This window comes from Phyllostomus hastatus, unplaced genomic scaffold (assembly GCF_019186645.2).
Source record: "Phyllostomus hastatus isolate PE091 unplaced genomic scaffold, TTU_PhHast_1.1 phas_scaffold_317, whole genome shotgun sequence".
Classification (NCBI taxonomy): Eukaryota; Metazoa; Chordata; class Mammalia; order Chiroptera; family Phyllostomidae; genus Phyllostomus; species Phyllostomus hastatus.
In genome coordinates this window covers 26,871,838-26,890,906 of record NW_025334023.1, presented here as the reverse complement: position 1 = coordinate 26,890,906, position 19,069 = coordinate 26,871,838, and the positions used below count along the sequence as shown (strand labels likewise).

The 19,069-nt window shown below is 36.7% G+C and overlaps 1 protein-coding gene across 1 annotated transcript in view; it reads right to left on the bottom strand.

The window, feature by feature from the left end:
* The window catches only part of SESN3 (sestrin 3), a 78,040-nt gene that overhangs the window by 14,394 nt on the left and 44,577 nt on the right, over positions 1–19,069 (bottom strand). The window contains exons 3-6 of the mRNA XM_045817780.1: positions 16,560–16,757; positions 14,677–14,859; positions 10,423–10,659; positions 9,645–9,819 (exon numbers count right to left, since the gene is read on the bottom strand). Coding sequence (XP_045673736.1) covers positions 9,645–9,819; positions 10,423–10,659; positions 14,677–14,859; positions 16,560–16,757 — 793 coding nt within the window. The remainder of the gene's footprint in view (positions 1–9,644; positions 9,820–10,422; positions 10,660–14,676; positions 14,860–16,559; positions 16,758–19,069) is intronic.

Sequence of the window (19,069 nt, the reverse complement as noted above, 5' to 3'; positions counted from 1 at the left end):
AACCAATTTGTGCTTCTTAATCCCTTCACCCTTTTTACCCATACCCTTCCCCTACTTCCCATCTGACAACTGTCAAAGTGTTCCTTGTATCTGTAAGTCTGTTCTGTTCAGCTAGTTCATTTATTATTTTTAGATTCAGTTGTTGATAGATAAGTATTTATTGCCATTTTATTGTTCATATTTTTAATCTCTTCTCCTTCTTCTTCAAAACCCTTTAACATTTCATATAATACTGGTTTGACAGTGATGAACTCCTTTACCTTTTTCTTGTCTGGGAAGCTCTTTACCTGCCCTTCAAATCTAAATGATCACTTTGCTGGATAAAGAAAGTAATCTTGGTTGTAGGTCCCTGCTTTCCTTTATCGCCGTGAATATTTCTTGCCAATCCCTTCTGGCCTGCAAAGTTTCTGTTGAGAAATCAACTGATGGTCTTACAGAAGCCCCCTGGTAGGTAACTAACTGCTTTTCTCTTGCTGCTTTTAAGATTCCCTCTTTGTGTTTAACATTTGGCATTTTAATTATGATGTGTCTTGATGTGGACCTCTTTGGGTTCATGTTTGGGACTCTCTGTACTTCCTGGACTTAAATGTTTATTTCCTTCCCCAAGTTAGGGAAGTTCTCTATCTTTGTTTTTTTCAAATAGGTTTCCAATTTCTTGCTCTCTTTTCCTTTAGGCACCCCCATGATGTGAATATTGGTACGCTTGAAGTTGTCCCAGAGGCTCCTGACACTATCCTCATTTTTAAAAATTTTTTCTTTTGCTGTTTTGATTGGTTGTTTTTTGCTTCCTTATATTCCAAATCACTAATTTGATTCTCGGCTTCATCTACTATACTGCCAATTCCCTGTAAATTATTCTTCATTTCTGACTGGTTCTTTTTTATGCTGTTGAGGTTCTCACTAAATTCACTGAGCATTCTAATTACCAGTGTTCTTGAAATCTGCATCTAGTAGATTGCTTGTCTCCATTTTGTTTATTTTTTTTTCTCAAGTTTTGTTCTGTTCTTCCATTTGGGATGTTTGTCTCCTCATTTGGCAGCATCACTATGTTTAGTTCTATGTATTGATATTACAGCTACTACGTCTCCCAGGATTGGTAGAGTGGCCTAATATATTAGGTGTTCTGTAGGGTCCAGTGGCACAGCCTCCCCAGTCACCAAAGCTTGGCATTCAAAGTGCACCTCCTGTGTGGGGTGTGTATACCCTCTCTTGTAGTTGAGCCTTGATTGATATTGGCACATCAATGGGAGGGATTTTCCCCCAGGTTGATCAGCTGCCAAGGACTGGCTGCAACCACCAACCACTGACATCTGACTACAGTGGAGAATCAGCTGTGCAGGAGCTCACTCCACAGAGCAGGACTTATATCAGCGGGGCTCTGGTGCCCACTGAGTCCGCCTCTTGAGTGTGTCACTTATGAAGGTTATTAAGTGATGATGCTTCCATGAGGTCTGAAGCTGTCCACTGGGTGGGCTAGTTCTGAGCCCTCCTGGGAGGTACAGACCAAGGTCAGATGCTACCTGTGTTCTGCCTGAGGCCACCTGGCATGAGTTACAAAACAGTCTGTATATGGCTGCTACGGGTGCTGGGCTTGGAGATGTTCAGGCAAGGCCAAGCTGTGAACCAAGTCCAGCTGCTGCTAGTGTCGGGCTTAGGGCCACTTAGCAAGAGTTATGGGATTCACTGAGGCCAGATGCTGCTTGTTTGAGAGATTTTAGGAAAATCCAAAATGTGACCTAAGACAACAGGCCATTCATATAGCAAAGTCCTATCTATGGCCATATCACCCTGAACGCGCCTGATCTCATCTGATCTTGGAAGCTAAGCACGGTCAGTCCTGGTTAGTACTTGGATGAGAGAAAAGTCATCTAAAACATGGGGTAGGCTAAAAGCTGATTGGGGTGGAGTCCCAGTGAATCACCAGGGCAAACAATGTGAGCCAGGGTGATGGAGACTAAATTATGTCACCTGCCTGCTGGCTCTGGGGGGGGGGGGGGCTTAGAAAAGAAACAACGGCCTCTGAGAGCACTTCTATCTGGGAGAAAGATGCACCCCCCAGCTCTTGCCCTAATACCAGACCATTCAGCTCCTCCCCATATGTCCCTGTGTTAGAACTCAGAGCAATTGATTCTGAGTAAGTCCATGGCCCTTTAAGAGGAACTGCCTGGGCCTCTATATGTCCTTCCTCTCCCCCACCCTCAATTCGTGCTGGTTTCTAAAGTCAGAAGTTATGAGGGTTTCTCTTCCTGGCACTGCAACTCGACTGGGGGCCCTGGTGTGAGGGGACTGGGATCCTGCACTCCTCAGGGGGACTTCAGCAGCCAAGGTATTCCTCCTGATTTTTATCTGCCACACTTGGGTGTTGGACCAGACCATTTTGTATCTCCACCCCTCCTGCCAGAATCTTGATGTGGTTTCTTCTTTAAATCCCTAGTTACATGACTTCCATTCAGCCAGATTTCAGGAGGTTCTGAATGATAGCTATTCTGTAGTTTATTTTAGTTTTGATGTGTTTGTGGGAGGAGATGAGTACAGCATTTACCTATGCCGCCATCTTGATGGGAAGTCCCAATGCATGTTAATTTGATTTCAAGAACATTCTCTTAACTCACTTTTTTAGATTAGTCTTCATAATTATTTTCCTGATTTATAGCAATAAAAAGGAATGAACAGCCTTTTTTTACTATCTTCTCTCAAAAATAAACATTTTTCAAATTAAATGAAATACTAGCTCCCTCCATGCAAAGAACAATATTTTCTTAGTATTTTAATTAATATTAAATATACTCAATATTTAATAAACATTAGTTAATAAAAATTATAGCATAATAAAAACTAACTCTTAATTGGACAGTGAAGACAGACTTAAAAAAACAAGTGCAATTATTATAATTCATCTGAAAAACCTGATAAACTAGTAATACCTTTACTATCTTTTATGTTTGCTATTTAATGAAAAGCCTCACAATAAGTATTCCTTTCTCATAAGTTTTAACTTTTCTTTGGATCACTAGCATGGACTAATAGGAGTGCTTAATAATGGCAAGAAAGATTAAGAGTCTAGGCTACTCAACTTAAGAAATATTTTATTGAAACTCTTACTAACTTTATTACACACAAGGAGATTGGCATTTGTTGACTACTTACTATATATATCAGGTACTTGCCATGTACTTATTATTATTTTTTGTTTCATGAACAGGAAAAGAAGTATCTACTTAAGTAAACTAGCCCTGGCTGGTGTGGCTCAGTGGACTGAGTGCTGGCTTGTGAAATGAAGAGTTGATGGTTTGATACCCCCCACTTAGGGCACATGTCTGGTTTGCAGTCCAGGTCCCCACTTAGGGGCATGTGAAAGGCAACCAGTGGAGGTATCTCTTGCACACTGATGTTTCTCTCCCTCCTGTCCCATCTCTCTAAAAATAAATAAACACAATCTTTAAAAAAGTAAACTAACTGTAAGTTATTAGTACACTGACAATGTGGATTAGTTTAAGATAATGTGGAAAACTTGTAAACATTAAACTATAGAAATTCATCTCTGAAGAGAAATCTCAGATTTTCCCTAGGCTATCCCTCATCTACTGTTGTATTTGTGGTAAACAGAAACACTTTATAAATGGCATTTTCAATGCATTATCTCAACATTTACCAATGAGGTTGTGCTTTGCCTAATTCAGTCCACTACACAATAATCAATGGAAGTGAAGCAAAAAATGTAGAATTTAAATGCTGGGGCTGCTATGAAAGCTAGAGATTTTGTGGAGTGAAAAGCAAAATTAAACCAAGAACAGTGAGTATTAACTAAACTCTGTATAACTGTTTCTCTATTGAAGTGATCCTTCTCCCCACACTGTACAAACCCGATAGTTTCATTTGCCAAATATCAATACTGGAGGTTGACTATTACTTAGCTGGTTCCTTTGACTTTGATATTAGTTTTTGTTTTGCTCATATACATTTTCATGTTGTCATATGACTTTTAAACACCTTTAAATAAACTATAAGGAGTAAACAACCAAATAAGATAAAAATTTATCCTACAAATACTATCCATGAATTCATTTTTAAATAGGAGTCAGAAGAGACCTGTTTTCTAGATAATTTTGTCTAACAAAAGAAATGTACAAAAAGGTCTATCAAACCATACATATCTTTTTCCTAAATTTATCTTAAGAAGTTAAAGTTTAAAAAAATTGAAATTAGTACTCAGATCAACAAATCTAAAGCTCTCATTTTAATTCTACCTAAACAAATATTTCAGTCTGAACTCAAAGGAAGTAACATTTTGCACATTGTCTGCATTCTTCTGCCCTAAGGAGTAACTATTAACAAAATACAGAAAACATGTGAAACACCTTTCTAACTTTAAAAACAAAAAAACAATAAAGGTTAGTTAACTCTGTTACCAAGCTACAGAATACCACCCCTGTATAACACTAGATATTTTCTTCAAAAGACTTAAAAAACTATTTGGAATCTCTACATGGAATCTGGCATACTTTATCAACTGGTCAAACCAGTAAGTTTTTTTATAGGAAAAAACAGATTTCTATTTCCATCTTAAAACATGGTTAAGTTTATAAAAATGATTCAATTAGCCACTGTATGGAGACATTTTTCTTATGTTATCTTTGTGTGAAAAGCAAATTTAAGACCTGGGGATGTTTAAGAGTAAATAATGAAATGATTTATTTCCTCGAATGATTTACAAATAACATGACCTCTTCTGTTAAAATTAGAACAAAATTTTTGACTGGGGTCTAAGACTAGTTCATCAAAAAAAAAATTCACTTTAGAAGTTGTAGTCTCTCCTCAAGCATCCAAGAAGATAGGGAGACTGGGACACAGAACAGAGTTCCAGTATTTAAAAAAACCCTAAAAATTAAGACATTCATATCTGTTAAGCTATAGTGATCTTAGCGATGCTCTTAAAAAGTAATGTCTAACAGTAAATAGATATTAATAACCTTAATTAAAATGTTTATGTTTAAAAATATTAGTTTACCTAGAAGGTTCACCCTAGGCTCACTCTTTCTTTGTCCCATTTGTTCTCCCTGGGTGATTTTTTAAAAAGATTTTATTTATTTATTTTTAGAGAGGGGAAGGGAGGGAGAAAGAGAGGTAGAGAAAGATCAACGTGTGGTTGCCTCTCAGGTGGCCCCCACTGGGGATCAGACCCGCAACCCAGGCTTGTGCCCTGATTGGGAATTAAACCGTCAACCCCTTGGTTTGCAGTCTGTGCTCAATCAACTGAGCTACGCCAGCCAGGGCCCTGGGTGATTTTTTAAAAAAGATTTTATTTATTTTTAGAGAGAAGGGGAAGGAAGGAGAAAAACATTGATGTGTGAGAAAAACATCCATCAGATGTTTCTTACATGCCCCCAACTGCAGACCTGCCCTGCAACCCAGGCATATGCCCTGAGCAGTAATTGAACTGGTGACCTTTCAGTATGCAGGATGACACCCAACCCACTGAGCTACGCCAGTCAGGGTAGTTCTCCCAGGGTGATTTTTATAAAGAACTCTTTTGCTTTTACCCCTAATTATATGCTGATTACTTCTAAAACTTTATCTTGAGCTTAAAGCCCTCTCCTAATCTTGATACTACTACTCCAAGAGTGGATGGCAGAGTAACAGCATTAGTATTACTTGGAGCTTTGACAGAAATGTGGCTGACAGATCCTTGCCCAGAATGACTGAATCAGAATCTGCATTTCAGCCAGACTTGCCAGTGACTCACATGCACAGCAAAGTTTGAGGGTCACTGGGACAGTTCCAGACTAGATGTTTTATAAACATCTTACAACTCCAAATGTTCAAACTAAGCAGCTTACATGCCCCTTAAGGTTAGAAAGATCAGACAACATGCTAAGACCCCTATCTACCTAACAACCGCTTCCTTTTCACATTACTTACCTCATTATATATGTCCTAACAACACAACCATTTTTTTTTTCCTGAAGCAAGCATCCTGTTTCCTTATTATCGTGCCTCAGCTCAGACTTGGATGCTGTTTATCACCAATTCCCCTGTCCTCCAACCACTGCCTGACTCCCCTGCACTCATGATACTTAGATTTAGCTTAGAGCCAAATGGATGGAGACAGTTATCCTCTAGGAACTGTTTCTGTCCACACTCCTCCCCTACCAAGACTGGGTTTGGAATCCTCTTCTAGGTACATATACCCTTCATCTTCTACTATTTATTGTAATGATTTATTTCTCTCCCATTATCTATGATAGCTCTCAGAAAGCAGAAACCATATCTCATTGAGGCTGAAAATCTACTTACCACAGTGATAAGACTATATAGGATACTGAATAAATGTTTGTATAATGATTATTAAGTAAATAACTAAAATGCCACATTTCATTTTTTAGATTTCCTACTTCTGAGAAGCTCTGAGAAACTGTTACTTAATATATTTAATTTTGTAGATATAAACCTTTCATAAAAAAATCACAACAAGAAATGATAAAAGGAGTCCTTTTTCGTGGTAAAGCTTCTGAGAGCTATTGGTTGATGTAATATTTGAAGTTAAGAGACAAGTGATGGCTAAATCAATTACTTTCAGAATTTATGAAACTAGTGAGTTTTAAGACCAGTTATTTTGAAGCCCTCTTTTAAGCCAAAATGGAACTTGATTTTAAAAATAAATGTTATGGCTGGTCAAGATGGCAGCATAGGTAAAGACAGCTCACATCCTTGTACAACCACATCAAAATTATAACTAAACTACAGAACGATCATTCAGAACCATCAGAAACTGAACTGAATGTAAGTCCTACAACTACAGAATTAAACAAGAAACCACATCAAAACTGGTAGGAGTGGAGATGTGGAAAAGCCTGGTCCCACACTCACATGTGGCAAATAAAAATCAAGAAAGATATCTCAGGAGTGAGAAGTTCCAGCTCCATACCAGGCCCCTCCGTCCAGGGTTCCAGAAAGATAAGTCCCCATAACTTCCCAGTGCCAGGAAGGTAAGTCCCCATAACTTCTGGCTGTAAAACCCAGCAGGGATTGAGGATGTGAAAGACAGAAACTGCTGAAATCACACATAGTTCCTCCTAAGGGGCCCACACACAGATTTACTAGGACTTGCTCCCTCTGAGCTCAAGTGCCAGCAAGAGACTAAAGGAAATTAGAGATATATGGGGAGTTAACTGAATTGTCTGGCATCAGGGCAAGAGCTGGGGGACAGCTTTATCTCAGCCAGAAGAGCTGGCAGAGGCCATTGTTCCTTTTCTGAGCCCTCCCCTCACAGAGCCAAAGTGCTTGCAGGCACGTGCCATATCTGAGACTAAGTCAATGGAGCCCATACTCTTTGCCCCACCCCAGTGATTGCCTAAGGCTCTGCCCCACCCAACTATGAGGCCCACCTAAGCTGTTTCCAGTGGCTTTTCCATATGAATGGCTTGTCTTGGCCCATGCTTCAGATTTTCCTTAATTCTCTCAAAAAAGCTTTGTGAGCCCCAAACCTCTTGCTAAGCTGCCACAGGCCCAGCACTAGAGCAGACAGCCTTGGTCTACACTGTGGCCTCTAGTGGGCAACTCCAAGCCCAGCACAAGTAAGAGCCATCTGCAGATCACTTTGTAGCTAATGCTGTGTGACTTCAGACAGAACACAGGCAGTGGATGACCTTCAGCAATAAAAGGTCAATTATCAGTGGAGGGCGTACACAGCCCACACAGTAGATGCACACTGAGTATCCACTGCCTGGGTAATTGGGAAGACTGTGCCACTGGACCCTACAGGGTACCTACTACATTAAGCCACTCTGTCAATCCTGGGAGATATAATAACTCTATCTAATACAGAAAAACAAACACGGAGACTGCCAAAATGAGGAGACAAAGAAACACAGCCAAAAGAAAACAAACAAACAAAACTCCAGAAAAAAACCTAAATAAAATGGAGACTAGCAATCTTTCAGATGCAGAGCTCAACACTGGTTATAAGGATGTTCAAGGAACTTGAGTGAGGACCTCAACAGCATTAAAAGAAAAGATCCCGTCAGAAATGAAGGATACACTAATTGAAATAAAGAATAATTTATAGGAAATCACCAACAGAATGGATAAACCCAAGAATCTAATCAGCAATTTCATTTGGAACATAATGAAGCAAAAAATGACCAATCAGAACAGCTGGGAGGATGGGGGTTGGGAGATATAAGGGTACTAAATGGTAATGGAAAAAAATACAATAAAGATTTTTTAAAAAGAACAGTAATTAGAAAAATGAATCCAAAAAAAGGAGGATAGTGTAAGGAGCCTCTGGGACAACTTCAAGCATTCAAACACTCACATCATAGGGTTGCTGAAAGGAGAAGAGAAAGAGCAAGAAATTGGAAATCTATTCGAAAAAAATGAAAGAAAACTTCTCTAACTTGGTGAAAGAAATGATATACAAGTCCAGGAAATACAGAAGAGTCCCAAACAAGATAAACCCGAAGAGGCCCACATCAAGACACATCAAAGTTAAAATGCCAAACGTTAAATACAAAGAGAGAATCTTAAAAGCAGCAAGAGAAAAGCAGTTAGTTACCTACCAGGGGACTCCCATAAGATTGTCAGTTGAATTCTCAACAGAAACTTTGCAGGCCAGAGGGACTGGCAAGAAATATTCAAAGACATGAAAAGCAAGGACCTACAACCAAGATTACTCTATGCAGCAAAGCAATCATTTAGATTTGAAGGGCAGTTAAAAAGGTTACCAGATAAGAAAAACCTAAAGGAGTTCTTCAGCACCAAACCAGTATTATATGAAATGTTAAAGGGTCTTCTTTAAGAAGAAGAAAAGATTAAAAATATGAACAATAAAATGGCAATAAATACCTATCTATCAATAATTGAACCTAAAAAACAAACAAGCAGAACAGAAACAAAATTATTAAATAAATAGATAAATAGATAGGTAAATGTTATATAAAGACTTTGAAAGGTTTAAGTTTTTCTGGAGTCTGTGCTATTTTAGTAACATTTACTATGTGGTGTTCAATAGTCATAATTGAAAAGTTTCCCTCCTATTTTAAAATCTCTTAAGAGTATTAGATTAAAATGCATTTTTAAGACTATAGCAAGGAATCCTAGCTTTAAATATGAAATAAATCCCTCCAAATTCAATCTAAGCAAATGACCCAAATAATACATTTTTATAAAATTCCAAAGATTTCTCCAAAGACATGCAAATGCTAATACAATGTAATTTTAGAACTAATCTGAAAAAGTGGCATTTTGAGAACAAGTCTTCCTACACACTCTCCACCCACAAAAGAGGCAAAGATATTTAAAAAATATTATATCTACTGAAAAAGGATTTCACTTTTTAAAAATCACAAAGGTAAGATGAATTAAATATTTCTATCTAATTTTATAAGCAACCAGTCTGCTTTGGATAGCCTTTTATCCAGGATACAGTATGGACTAGAAAGTTCCACCCAACTGGATCTGAAATACATTCAAAGACGTGCTAACACAGAAGAGAAAGCAATTATCAGGCATGCCACCTACAACATACAGAAGGTGAACAAAATACAAGGAACATGGAGCAGAATCATTTTTACATATCCACATGGAAAATACTGAAGGTGGTCTGTCAGCATTCCAACAACTAAAAGTGGGAAAAAAAGTGGCACCTGAATGAGGAAATGAATGGAAAGTATCTCCAGAGACAACGAAAAGACTTTCTTTCTTCTCCTTCTCAAAACAAGTGGTCATTTCTTCCTGAGTTGTGTCTTCATCTTCCCTTTCTTCTTGAAGCCTTTTCATTCTTTCCATTAAGGCCTCTAGCTCACTTAGAGAATCTACAATCTGGGGTCAGGTAAGATAATGTTGTGTTATTAATACTAAAAATTATTCCTGTAAACATCTCCGCCTCCCAAAGTTACCTTATTATGTACAGTACCATGGGCACTGTTATTAAGTTCCTAAGTGGGTTTTTGACTAACTCCAAAGAACACCTTATGACAGATTCAAACATTTGCAGGAGTATGATGTTTTTGCTTCAGTTATACATATACAAAGTTTGTAAGAATAGATATATTTAATCTAGAACTCTAGCACTTAGTATGTGTTAAATTATAATTTATTTTTAAAAATGAAGCAGCTTCAAATATTTTTTAAATTTCACTGTCGTAAGATCTATTCTCTATTGGTTGTTCCAGCATCTTACAGATTAAAGATGTATTGTACTATTTTAGTCTATATGATTCCTAACAATATGTGCTATAAAAGCCTCTTCAAGACAATTCAGAACTTCAGGTACAAGTTAAATTTTTATAGTAACAAAAATTATGCTAAAATACTTCAAAAAATATATATATATGCTGTTTAATCAGAGAATAATTATCTCTAGATATTTTTAATGTTAGGAAGTTTAAAGGCAAAACAGTAAAGAGAGTTAAGAGAACTGACCCCAAAGTTGTTGCCTGTAAGAGATGCATTCTCTATATTGTTGTCATTGGCAAGGTCACAAACGCAGAAATTGTTGACTGATATTAGCCTGAATCCATTGGAGATTTCTGGATCTCTCTCTGGATTGATGCCACTACCAAAAACAAAGCTTGCCAAAGCATGAAAATGTGCCAGTAGGACCACAGCATGTACCAGTTCAGGCAGAGACCAATTATTTTCTCCAGTTTTGACAAGTTTCTGAAACAAGAAGGCATATCAGAGTAAAACATGAAAATCAAAAGAATGCTACAAAGCAATTTTAGAAAGCATGGAAAATCTACCAAATTTTATTTGTGTTCATTTATAGTAATAAAACTTAAAACTTTCTTTTAAAAATGTTTCAGGAGACATGACTTGGGGTGATGAACACACAATACAGTGTAAAGATGATGTGTTGTACAATTGTTCACCTGAAGACTGTAGTTTTGTTGACCAGTGAAAAGCCAATAAATTCAATGAAAAGGAAAACATACTTCATATATTAAAGAGATGGCTTTGGTCAAACAATATTATTTTACAACTATCAAACCTAACAATTGTTTTATTGCAGCTTTTCCTAAATTCACAGTATTTTACAGTATATATATTATAGTATATATTATATATATACTATATGTGAATGCTTTGGAAGAACTGCTTCCAAAGCATTCTTCCACATTATGTTATGTTATTTTAATAAGGTATTCAGAGAATCCAAGAACATGACACGTAGAACGGGCTTCAAAGATTACCTGGCACAACCATTCATTTTAAAGTTTTAAGGTAGAGACACTACCTTAAAAAAAATTCACATAAAAATCCAATTCATTAAGCCAATACAGTATCATTAATTTTTATCATCTTTTCTGATGCAGACAGACCCTACAGCAGATGATAGAAAGTGTAGAATACTATCTCACATGGAATAAAAACTAAAATTTTCAAAGCACTTTTTATATGCTATTGGACTTGAAATGCCAGTGGAATGAATGTAGGAATCACAAATGAAGCCATCAAAAACAGCAATTCTTTCATTTTCATTTTTCCCAAGAGCCAACTCCATCTACTAATCCATCAGGGATGCTTTCTCATCAGTGTTTGTTCTCTTCTCTCTCTGTCCAGCTGTCTTTCTTGGTGTGTGTGCATGTGTGTGTGTGTGTCCTGCTACTCCCTGCAAATATAAACTTTTCATTTGGCTCACTTCAAGCATAAAAACCAAAACCAAAAAACTGTTTTTATTTTACTCTCCATCACTTAACTATATGCACACACACAAATTTAGTACCAAAAGTTCATGGAATATGCACACACACAAATTTATTACCAAAAGTTCAGGGAAAAGAAAAGGAAAAAAATCAATCATATTCTACCATCTTAATGGTCTCTTTTACACACCTTGTTTTATTTTTATAAGCATTATTTATAATCAGAGTATACATTTATTTTCTGCTTTTCAAACTTAATTTTTTGACATGTTCATTTCTCAAAGGTTACAGTTTGGTATCAATATTTAAGCATGGGCTAGACTGTCCAGGAATAGGTGACAGAACCACTTCTCCTTTCCTTTACTGTCAGACATAAAAATAGTTCAAAAGCAGTTTGTGTTTACTTGCTACCATGAACAGTATCTTCATGCTATAGCTTTGTTCCTATTTTAGACATAACTCCTGAAAGGATTTTTAGGGCAAAGGGTATTAATATTTTTGTGACTTGATAATATTGCCAAAGAGCTTTCTGAAAGAATTGGTAGAATTTGCAATGCTTTTTCCAGTCTTTGCAGGATTACCATTAAACCTAAAAGCACAGCCAGCATACATCACTTCAAATTTCTCACTTCATATTTATTTTTTATTTCTTATAATCTGGTTTCTTTCTAAAAAAAAAAACCCCAAAGAAACAAACAAACAAAAAAACCCCCTGAAGCTACACCTGACTATTTCCTTTTAGTACTTATTCCATGTAATCTCTGCAGAATTTACATGTTCCTCACTTCGTTCTTGAAATCAATCTCCATGACTTCAGCAATTTCACTGTTTTTTGAACCCTTTCTACCCTGAGATGATTTTTCTTTTCTCCCTACTTGACTCCACAATGTTGGTACTCTCCTCTATCCATGATCTTTTCTTAATACGATTTCTCTCTGGGTGGATCATTCATTCCTTCAACCTGACCTTTGCTTATCCATAAATAACTACTCAATTTTATTTCTACTTTATTCTTTATTTTGAGCTACAGACCTGTAGTTCTCCAGTAACTGGACATCACTGTACAGATGTCACAGTCTGCTGTTCTCAGGCCTGTGTATGATTTCCTGCTCATGGCACTGCCTTCTGCCTAGTCAGGAAGGTACAGAACTCTTAAAATAATTCTCCTGGTCACCCCTTTTCTCTGTCCTCACATTCTGCCAGTCACCAAGCCCTGCTTATTCTTATGCAGAACGATTACATAAAGACTCTCTGATCCCTCCTCTTCATCTCCCCATGGTTTAAAAAAAATCATCTCACAGGTGGATCACTGCAATTGTTTCATGACTGGTTTCCTTGCTTCTAGTCTGTATCATAAGTAATTTATCTTCTGCATCAACAAATATGCTCATATTATAACTCAACTCAAAACCTGTAAAGGCTCTTGATTCACCTTATCATAGTGATCTCTAAGCTCTTCTGAGCATGTGTATTTCTGACAGCAACATTTGGGGGCTCACCCCCTGTTAGTATATACAATTATTTATAAATTACTATTTACTTATAAAATTTTATATAGACTACTTATATACACATACTATAATACTATGAAACAAAAAATATAAAAGAATGACATAAGAATACACACACACCTTTTCTAACATTTTGAAGGACTGCCTTGTGCACCCTGTGAGGTACCTACCGTAACTCTGAAGACCATAACTTTCTTGGCGTGCAACACAAATACTGTATTCACTGCGTCATATAATATGATCCTAATTCTTTCCATTTCTTATCTCTGCCTTATACAGACATTCCTCCACCAGTAACCTAAAGCTATTAGCTACTTTGTCAACATTTTATAATATTTCACACTCTACTCTCTGACTGAAATGTTCACCTCTACTTGGAAACTCACTTATTCTTCATGGCCTACCTCAAATGTTACCTCTTTTGGGAACCCTCCTGATCCGATTCTCTTTACTCACACACTCATACGCTACTGTGCAGTGATTACTGTCATTGCCTCCCTGTCTCTCCTCTAGACTCCAAGCATGTCCAAGGGCAATGCCTATCTTTTTAGATCTACCAAAGTTACTGACATAGAGTAGTTAACCTGTTATACAAAAATATTGAGTAATTCCTTTACATAACTAACATATTACCACACCAGAACATGAATGTCAGGACAGCATTGTTCTTCGCAGATTCCCCAAGTAGGAAATTAAAATCTGAGCATATAACAGATTGATGAAAGCTAAGCCTGGTTTAACTGGGCAAATAACTAACAAAAATAAGATTTTTTTTTAAGAATAGGACATCTCAATGCATTAGAAATTTTAAATACCTAAGGTTTGTATATAATAATTTAGATGCACCTAAATTAGTTACTAAGTTCCATGCACAGTGTTAAGGATATAATAAAACGACCTCACCCTGGAGGCCTTTGATGGAAGTCCTTTTGAAGTGCAAGTGCTTTAGTCCATCACAACTCTATTTCTAACCTGAGCTCTAGCCTCTAGAGGCATGTAAGCATTTGTAAACCAGCTGGAAAATTACTATTTGCAAAATTATTTTGTGAAAATCTTAAACTTATGAAAATGTTAGAACCCGAGGAAAGCTTAGAACACATTTAATCCAGGCCCCTTATTTTACAGCAGGGGAACTGCTGAGGCCCACAGAAGTTAATCCACTGAAGGTCACAAATTTGTGAGTAACAGAATAGAGACTAGAACCCCAGTACCTTATCATGCTAGTGTATTTTCTCTGTTCTACCCACTACTTGAAAACAGAGATCAACATTTCTCATTGTCACTCACTAAAATACTTTTCAAGTTAATTATTGATTACTTAAAGAGAAGAATTCATTCATACTTAAACTAAACCCACTTTCTTATGTATTTTTCTGCATACATTAATATACTATTATATTTTTCAAGTTTTTAATATGTAAGTTAACATTAAGACTTAAGCAAAACACTTAACTGAATAATTAGTTCTTAGTTAGCATCTTTAGTAAACATCTTTTTTATTTCAAAGAAACACTCAGTACCTGAATGTGCTCTTTTGTGATCAGCCAGGGTCGGTGTGCTAGCAGCTTATTTATTTCATTAAGATTTTTCAGTCTTTGTGGTACATATTCCAAACCATTCAACCACTCAGCAATACCTCCCGTCTTCAGAAATTCATCCACATGCATGTTTATTAAGTACGAACACTGATGTCTAGCTGCAGCCTAGAACACAAAGAGTTACTCGATAAAAAACAATCATGGTAGAGTCTTATTCTACTATTCCTAAACAAAAATATAGATGGAATTCATAATTTTTATAGCTAAGAATTCTTTTCTTATTGAATCCTCCTCCTTCTAAAACTCACATCACAATGATGCCATAGATTCTTGAGTCAATATATGAAGCTGACACTTGTATAAATACATAAAGTGTCACACGAAGCCAGTTACTTCCTAGAAGTTGGTACCAATCAACTTAGAAGCAACTTTCTTGTTTTGTTAAGAAAATGTATTCTGTATTCTATTTATAACAATAAAATCTCATTAACTGGAATTCTACCAATTCAGAATGCATTCTATGCTATTTATATTCTGTGTTCTATTTATAACAATAAAATCTCATTAACTGGAATTCTACCAATTCAGAATGCATGCTGATTTGGGGAATTCTCTTAGTCCCTTTGGTATAACTGTGACCTCAGTCTTAACTATGCACATCACTCTATGGAGGAGAAACTGAAGATCACTGACTCCTTCCTATGCAGTCAAAATCAGCCTTGATACTGACAATTTGGTAAATCCAAACAAAGCAGACTTTAAAGCGCTCCATTCCTCAGGGCTCCTTCTCAGTAAAAGAGTATTGCTTTATTTTCTATATTTTGTTTCTTAGTGTATGACCATTCTAGGTCTGCTTTCAGCCTGACTTGCATCAAAATCTTAAACTAAAATTATTTTCTTAGTCAAGTTCATCAATGAAACAGAATGCTGACCTTTTTTGTGTTTGTTTAAAACTTCAGAGAAAGCATAAACAAGATAATAGAATGAAACTTGGTGAAATTAATCTACTAACTCCTGGCTAGCTGCTGCCTCTGTCAGCTCAGCTGGTCTAAATCTTGAAATACACAGCGCTTGCATCGTGTTCTCACTCCTCTTTTTCTTTGGCAATAGTTCAACTGTAGCACTGTTCTTCCTTTCTATCCTCTCCCTCCTGCTACCTGTCATCCCAATTTATAATTCTCTCTCCCCTCCCCAAACATTCACTAGTTAACTAGTACCAAGTACTATACTTAAAAGGATTACAATTCATTTAAGAATGCTTCTCGAGTCGTGGCTGGAGTAGCTCAGCAGATTGAGCGCGGGCTGCGAACCAAAGTGTCGCAGGTTCGAGTCCCAGTCAGGGTACATGCCTGGGTTGCAGGCCATGACCCCCAGCAACCGCACATTCATGTCTCTCTCTCTCTCTATCTCCCTCCCTTCCCTCTCTAAAAATAAATAAATAAAATCTTAAAAAAAAAAAAAAAGAATGCTTCTCTTATCCAGAGTCTCCACTGGTGCTAAATGATACTTTAACCAAAGTAGTAATTATTTTCATGTATAAAATACTAAATAAAATGTCACATACTCTTTTTAATAATAAAAGCAAGACATCAAAAGCAAAAACAAAGCCTGTAGGATATTACCTTGACCCCTACAAGCATCTTTTAATCACAAAAGATTAACTATGGAAAATGATTTTAGTAAAAATTAAATGAGAAATTTTCCATACATTAAATGGCTTAACGCATTCAGGATGTACTCAAGTGATCTGGTATCCAAAAAGTCACAGAATTCTTGAATTTTTAGGTCCTTAAAATTATACCGAGCTCTACACACCCACAAACACAACAATAGGAGGAAGAAGGAACAAGTGAGCACGGAGTCACCATTATTGCGATGTAGTGCCTGTGTGATAGAGGAAGGGGGCCGTCCATGCGCAGCATGTAGAACTGGCTCCGCAGGAAGGACTCTAGGTACTGAGTGTGCAGACTCATGACCTGGGTGATGTTGTCCAGACGACCGGATGTAGAGTATTCTTCCACAAGAAAGTTAGTACGTTCATCCACTGTGTTTGCTTGGATAACCTTACAACCAAGAAACCCAAAACAAGATTAATTATTGAGAAGTAAACATATCCTTGGTTTACATAACTTATGCCACTTTTGAGGCATGTGAAATGTTCTTTTGATATTAACAGACCCTGGAATTACAGTTGCTCATATGGGAAACAGGAGTAAAAAAGAAAGCACCACTCATTTTTGGCTCTGGTACTATAATTTATTAAACAACAAATGTCAAATTATCAAATATTATACACACAGCTATGAAACTGGAGGGGAAAGCTTCCATCTGCTTTGCCAGGAACATAAGGCAAATTTTCCAGGGCTCACTTGCACGGCCACTGTCGAACCAATTTGTGGTGAGGCAAAAGCATGGCATTCAATTACATACATTTGTAATTTTATCTCAAAAGCCTATGAAGATGTTTAATCACAGTATCTTTAAACAAATATTTTCAGTCTCATCCTTTGCTTGTTTTTGTTATTCAATATTAAAAAGAGGCCTTCTGAAGTCTTTTTAGGAACAAAGGCAAATATGATAGTTTATAGGAAAGTGTTAATTTAAAAATCAATAACGCTCGAGTGTCATTTCTATTTTGAGACTATTATGTTAATTAGGACAAAAAGATAAAAGTTATTAAAATGGACATCCTCCATTCTAGGAAACCAACAGAGCTTACTCAAAAATAGGTTATTTATATATAGTTCCATACACAATGACAGCTTGGGCATCACACCCAAAACTGGCTCGAACCGTGTAAAGAGCTTATTAGCACCTTGTAGAAGGACCCAGTTCTGTGGGAATGAATAGATATGAGATGCACATTTCTAGTACTGGTTCATTATTTATTGACATTTTAGAGTTCTAGACTTTAGAAGAATGTATTCCTTATATTACACCCAAGATTAAATGCAAGCTCATGCACCTAGTTATTTCCCAGCCTGATTTAGAATTCAGAACTCCTGAAGGCCAGACAAAACGGTCTTTCCAAGGACCCACACTGTTAGTAAGAAACTTCTGTTAACTGCAGGGCTGGCTCCACAGGCTCTTCTTAAAGTAAGTTACCCAAAAGGTATTACTGACTGAGAAAAATTTAATCCCAAAGAGACTATAGTATTTGAAAAATGTAAACTGCAAGGAAATGTTAATTACAATGGTATAAAAGAGCAATTTTACTCTAGCTCACTATAATGCCAGATAGATACATGTTCCTTTACACATTTCCCCCATTTTGTCAAGGGGGTGGGGGGGTGGGGGGGTGGGGGGGGCGGTCAAGATTGTTAAAAACATAATAGGATCTAGATAAACTACATATAATTAGGGATAGGATATCTGTTGTTTTTATTTTGTCTTCCCCAGCAGAAGTTTCTTCTGTTTAACTGGTGCCTAGCATACATTAATAAATGATTCATATGATACAAGAGATCCTGAACACAGCGGTGGCTTCAGCAAATCAGATTATTTTCAAATATATACTAAGAAAATGATTGTATCAGGAACTTTTTATATATATAACTATATACAGGTTCCAGCAGAAGTAATATCTGCTCGAGTGTAGATGGTAGGGTAATAATATGCATGTAATAATTCATACTTTTAATTTGAACATTTCACCCAAAATGGCATATGGTGTGCTTGAGTGTGATGTTGTTATGTTACAGAATTACATGCCTATGATTTTGTAATAAAAGATTTTGTAATTTTAAAAAGGGGGCATTATTTGTGCCAGACCGTATGTGTGTGCTGTGTGCGTATGTGTACATATATATACAGCCCCTATGCTGTGTGAGGGAAATAGGCCCTAGCACAGCCTAATAGGTGCCTACTGCACGGTCACCACCTAGATCAGCTACAGTTACTGAACTCCAAAACATTACTGCTAACTTTCATGGAGTATTTTCATTTAAATTATAAGGTCACACAAAAAGCGAAATGAAGGTAAAGGAACTGCTGACTTTGGCAATGACCTGGCATGTATTATTTGAATTCTACTCATCCCTTCTTCTAAGACGATGCCTGGCACATAATAGTTGTTCTATAAATATGTGTTGACTAATTTCAGAATAATATGGGGATAATGTTGGTGCTTTAAGATAAAAAATACTATTTTGGCAATATGTTGTGAAATCAGCATATATAACGGTATGAGTTAATAACTCCTTGAAGCAAAGAAAAATTCCTAATTAGTGGTTCTCAACTTTTCTTAGCCCAGGTATACCTGGAGAGGCATCTAGGAGTCTAGAAGGTCCTGCACCTTGCTGTAACCCTCATAGAGACGTACACTCACATGACAGGCACAAATCTTGTACTGATTTTAATCTCCTTTGAGTCATTT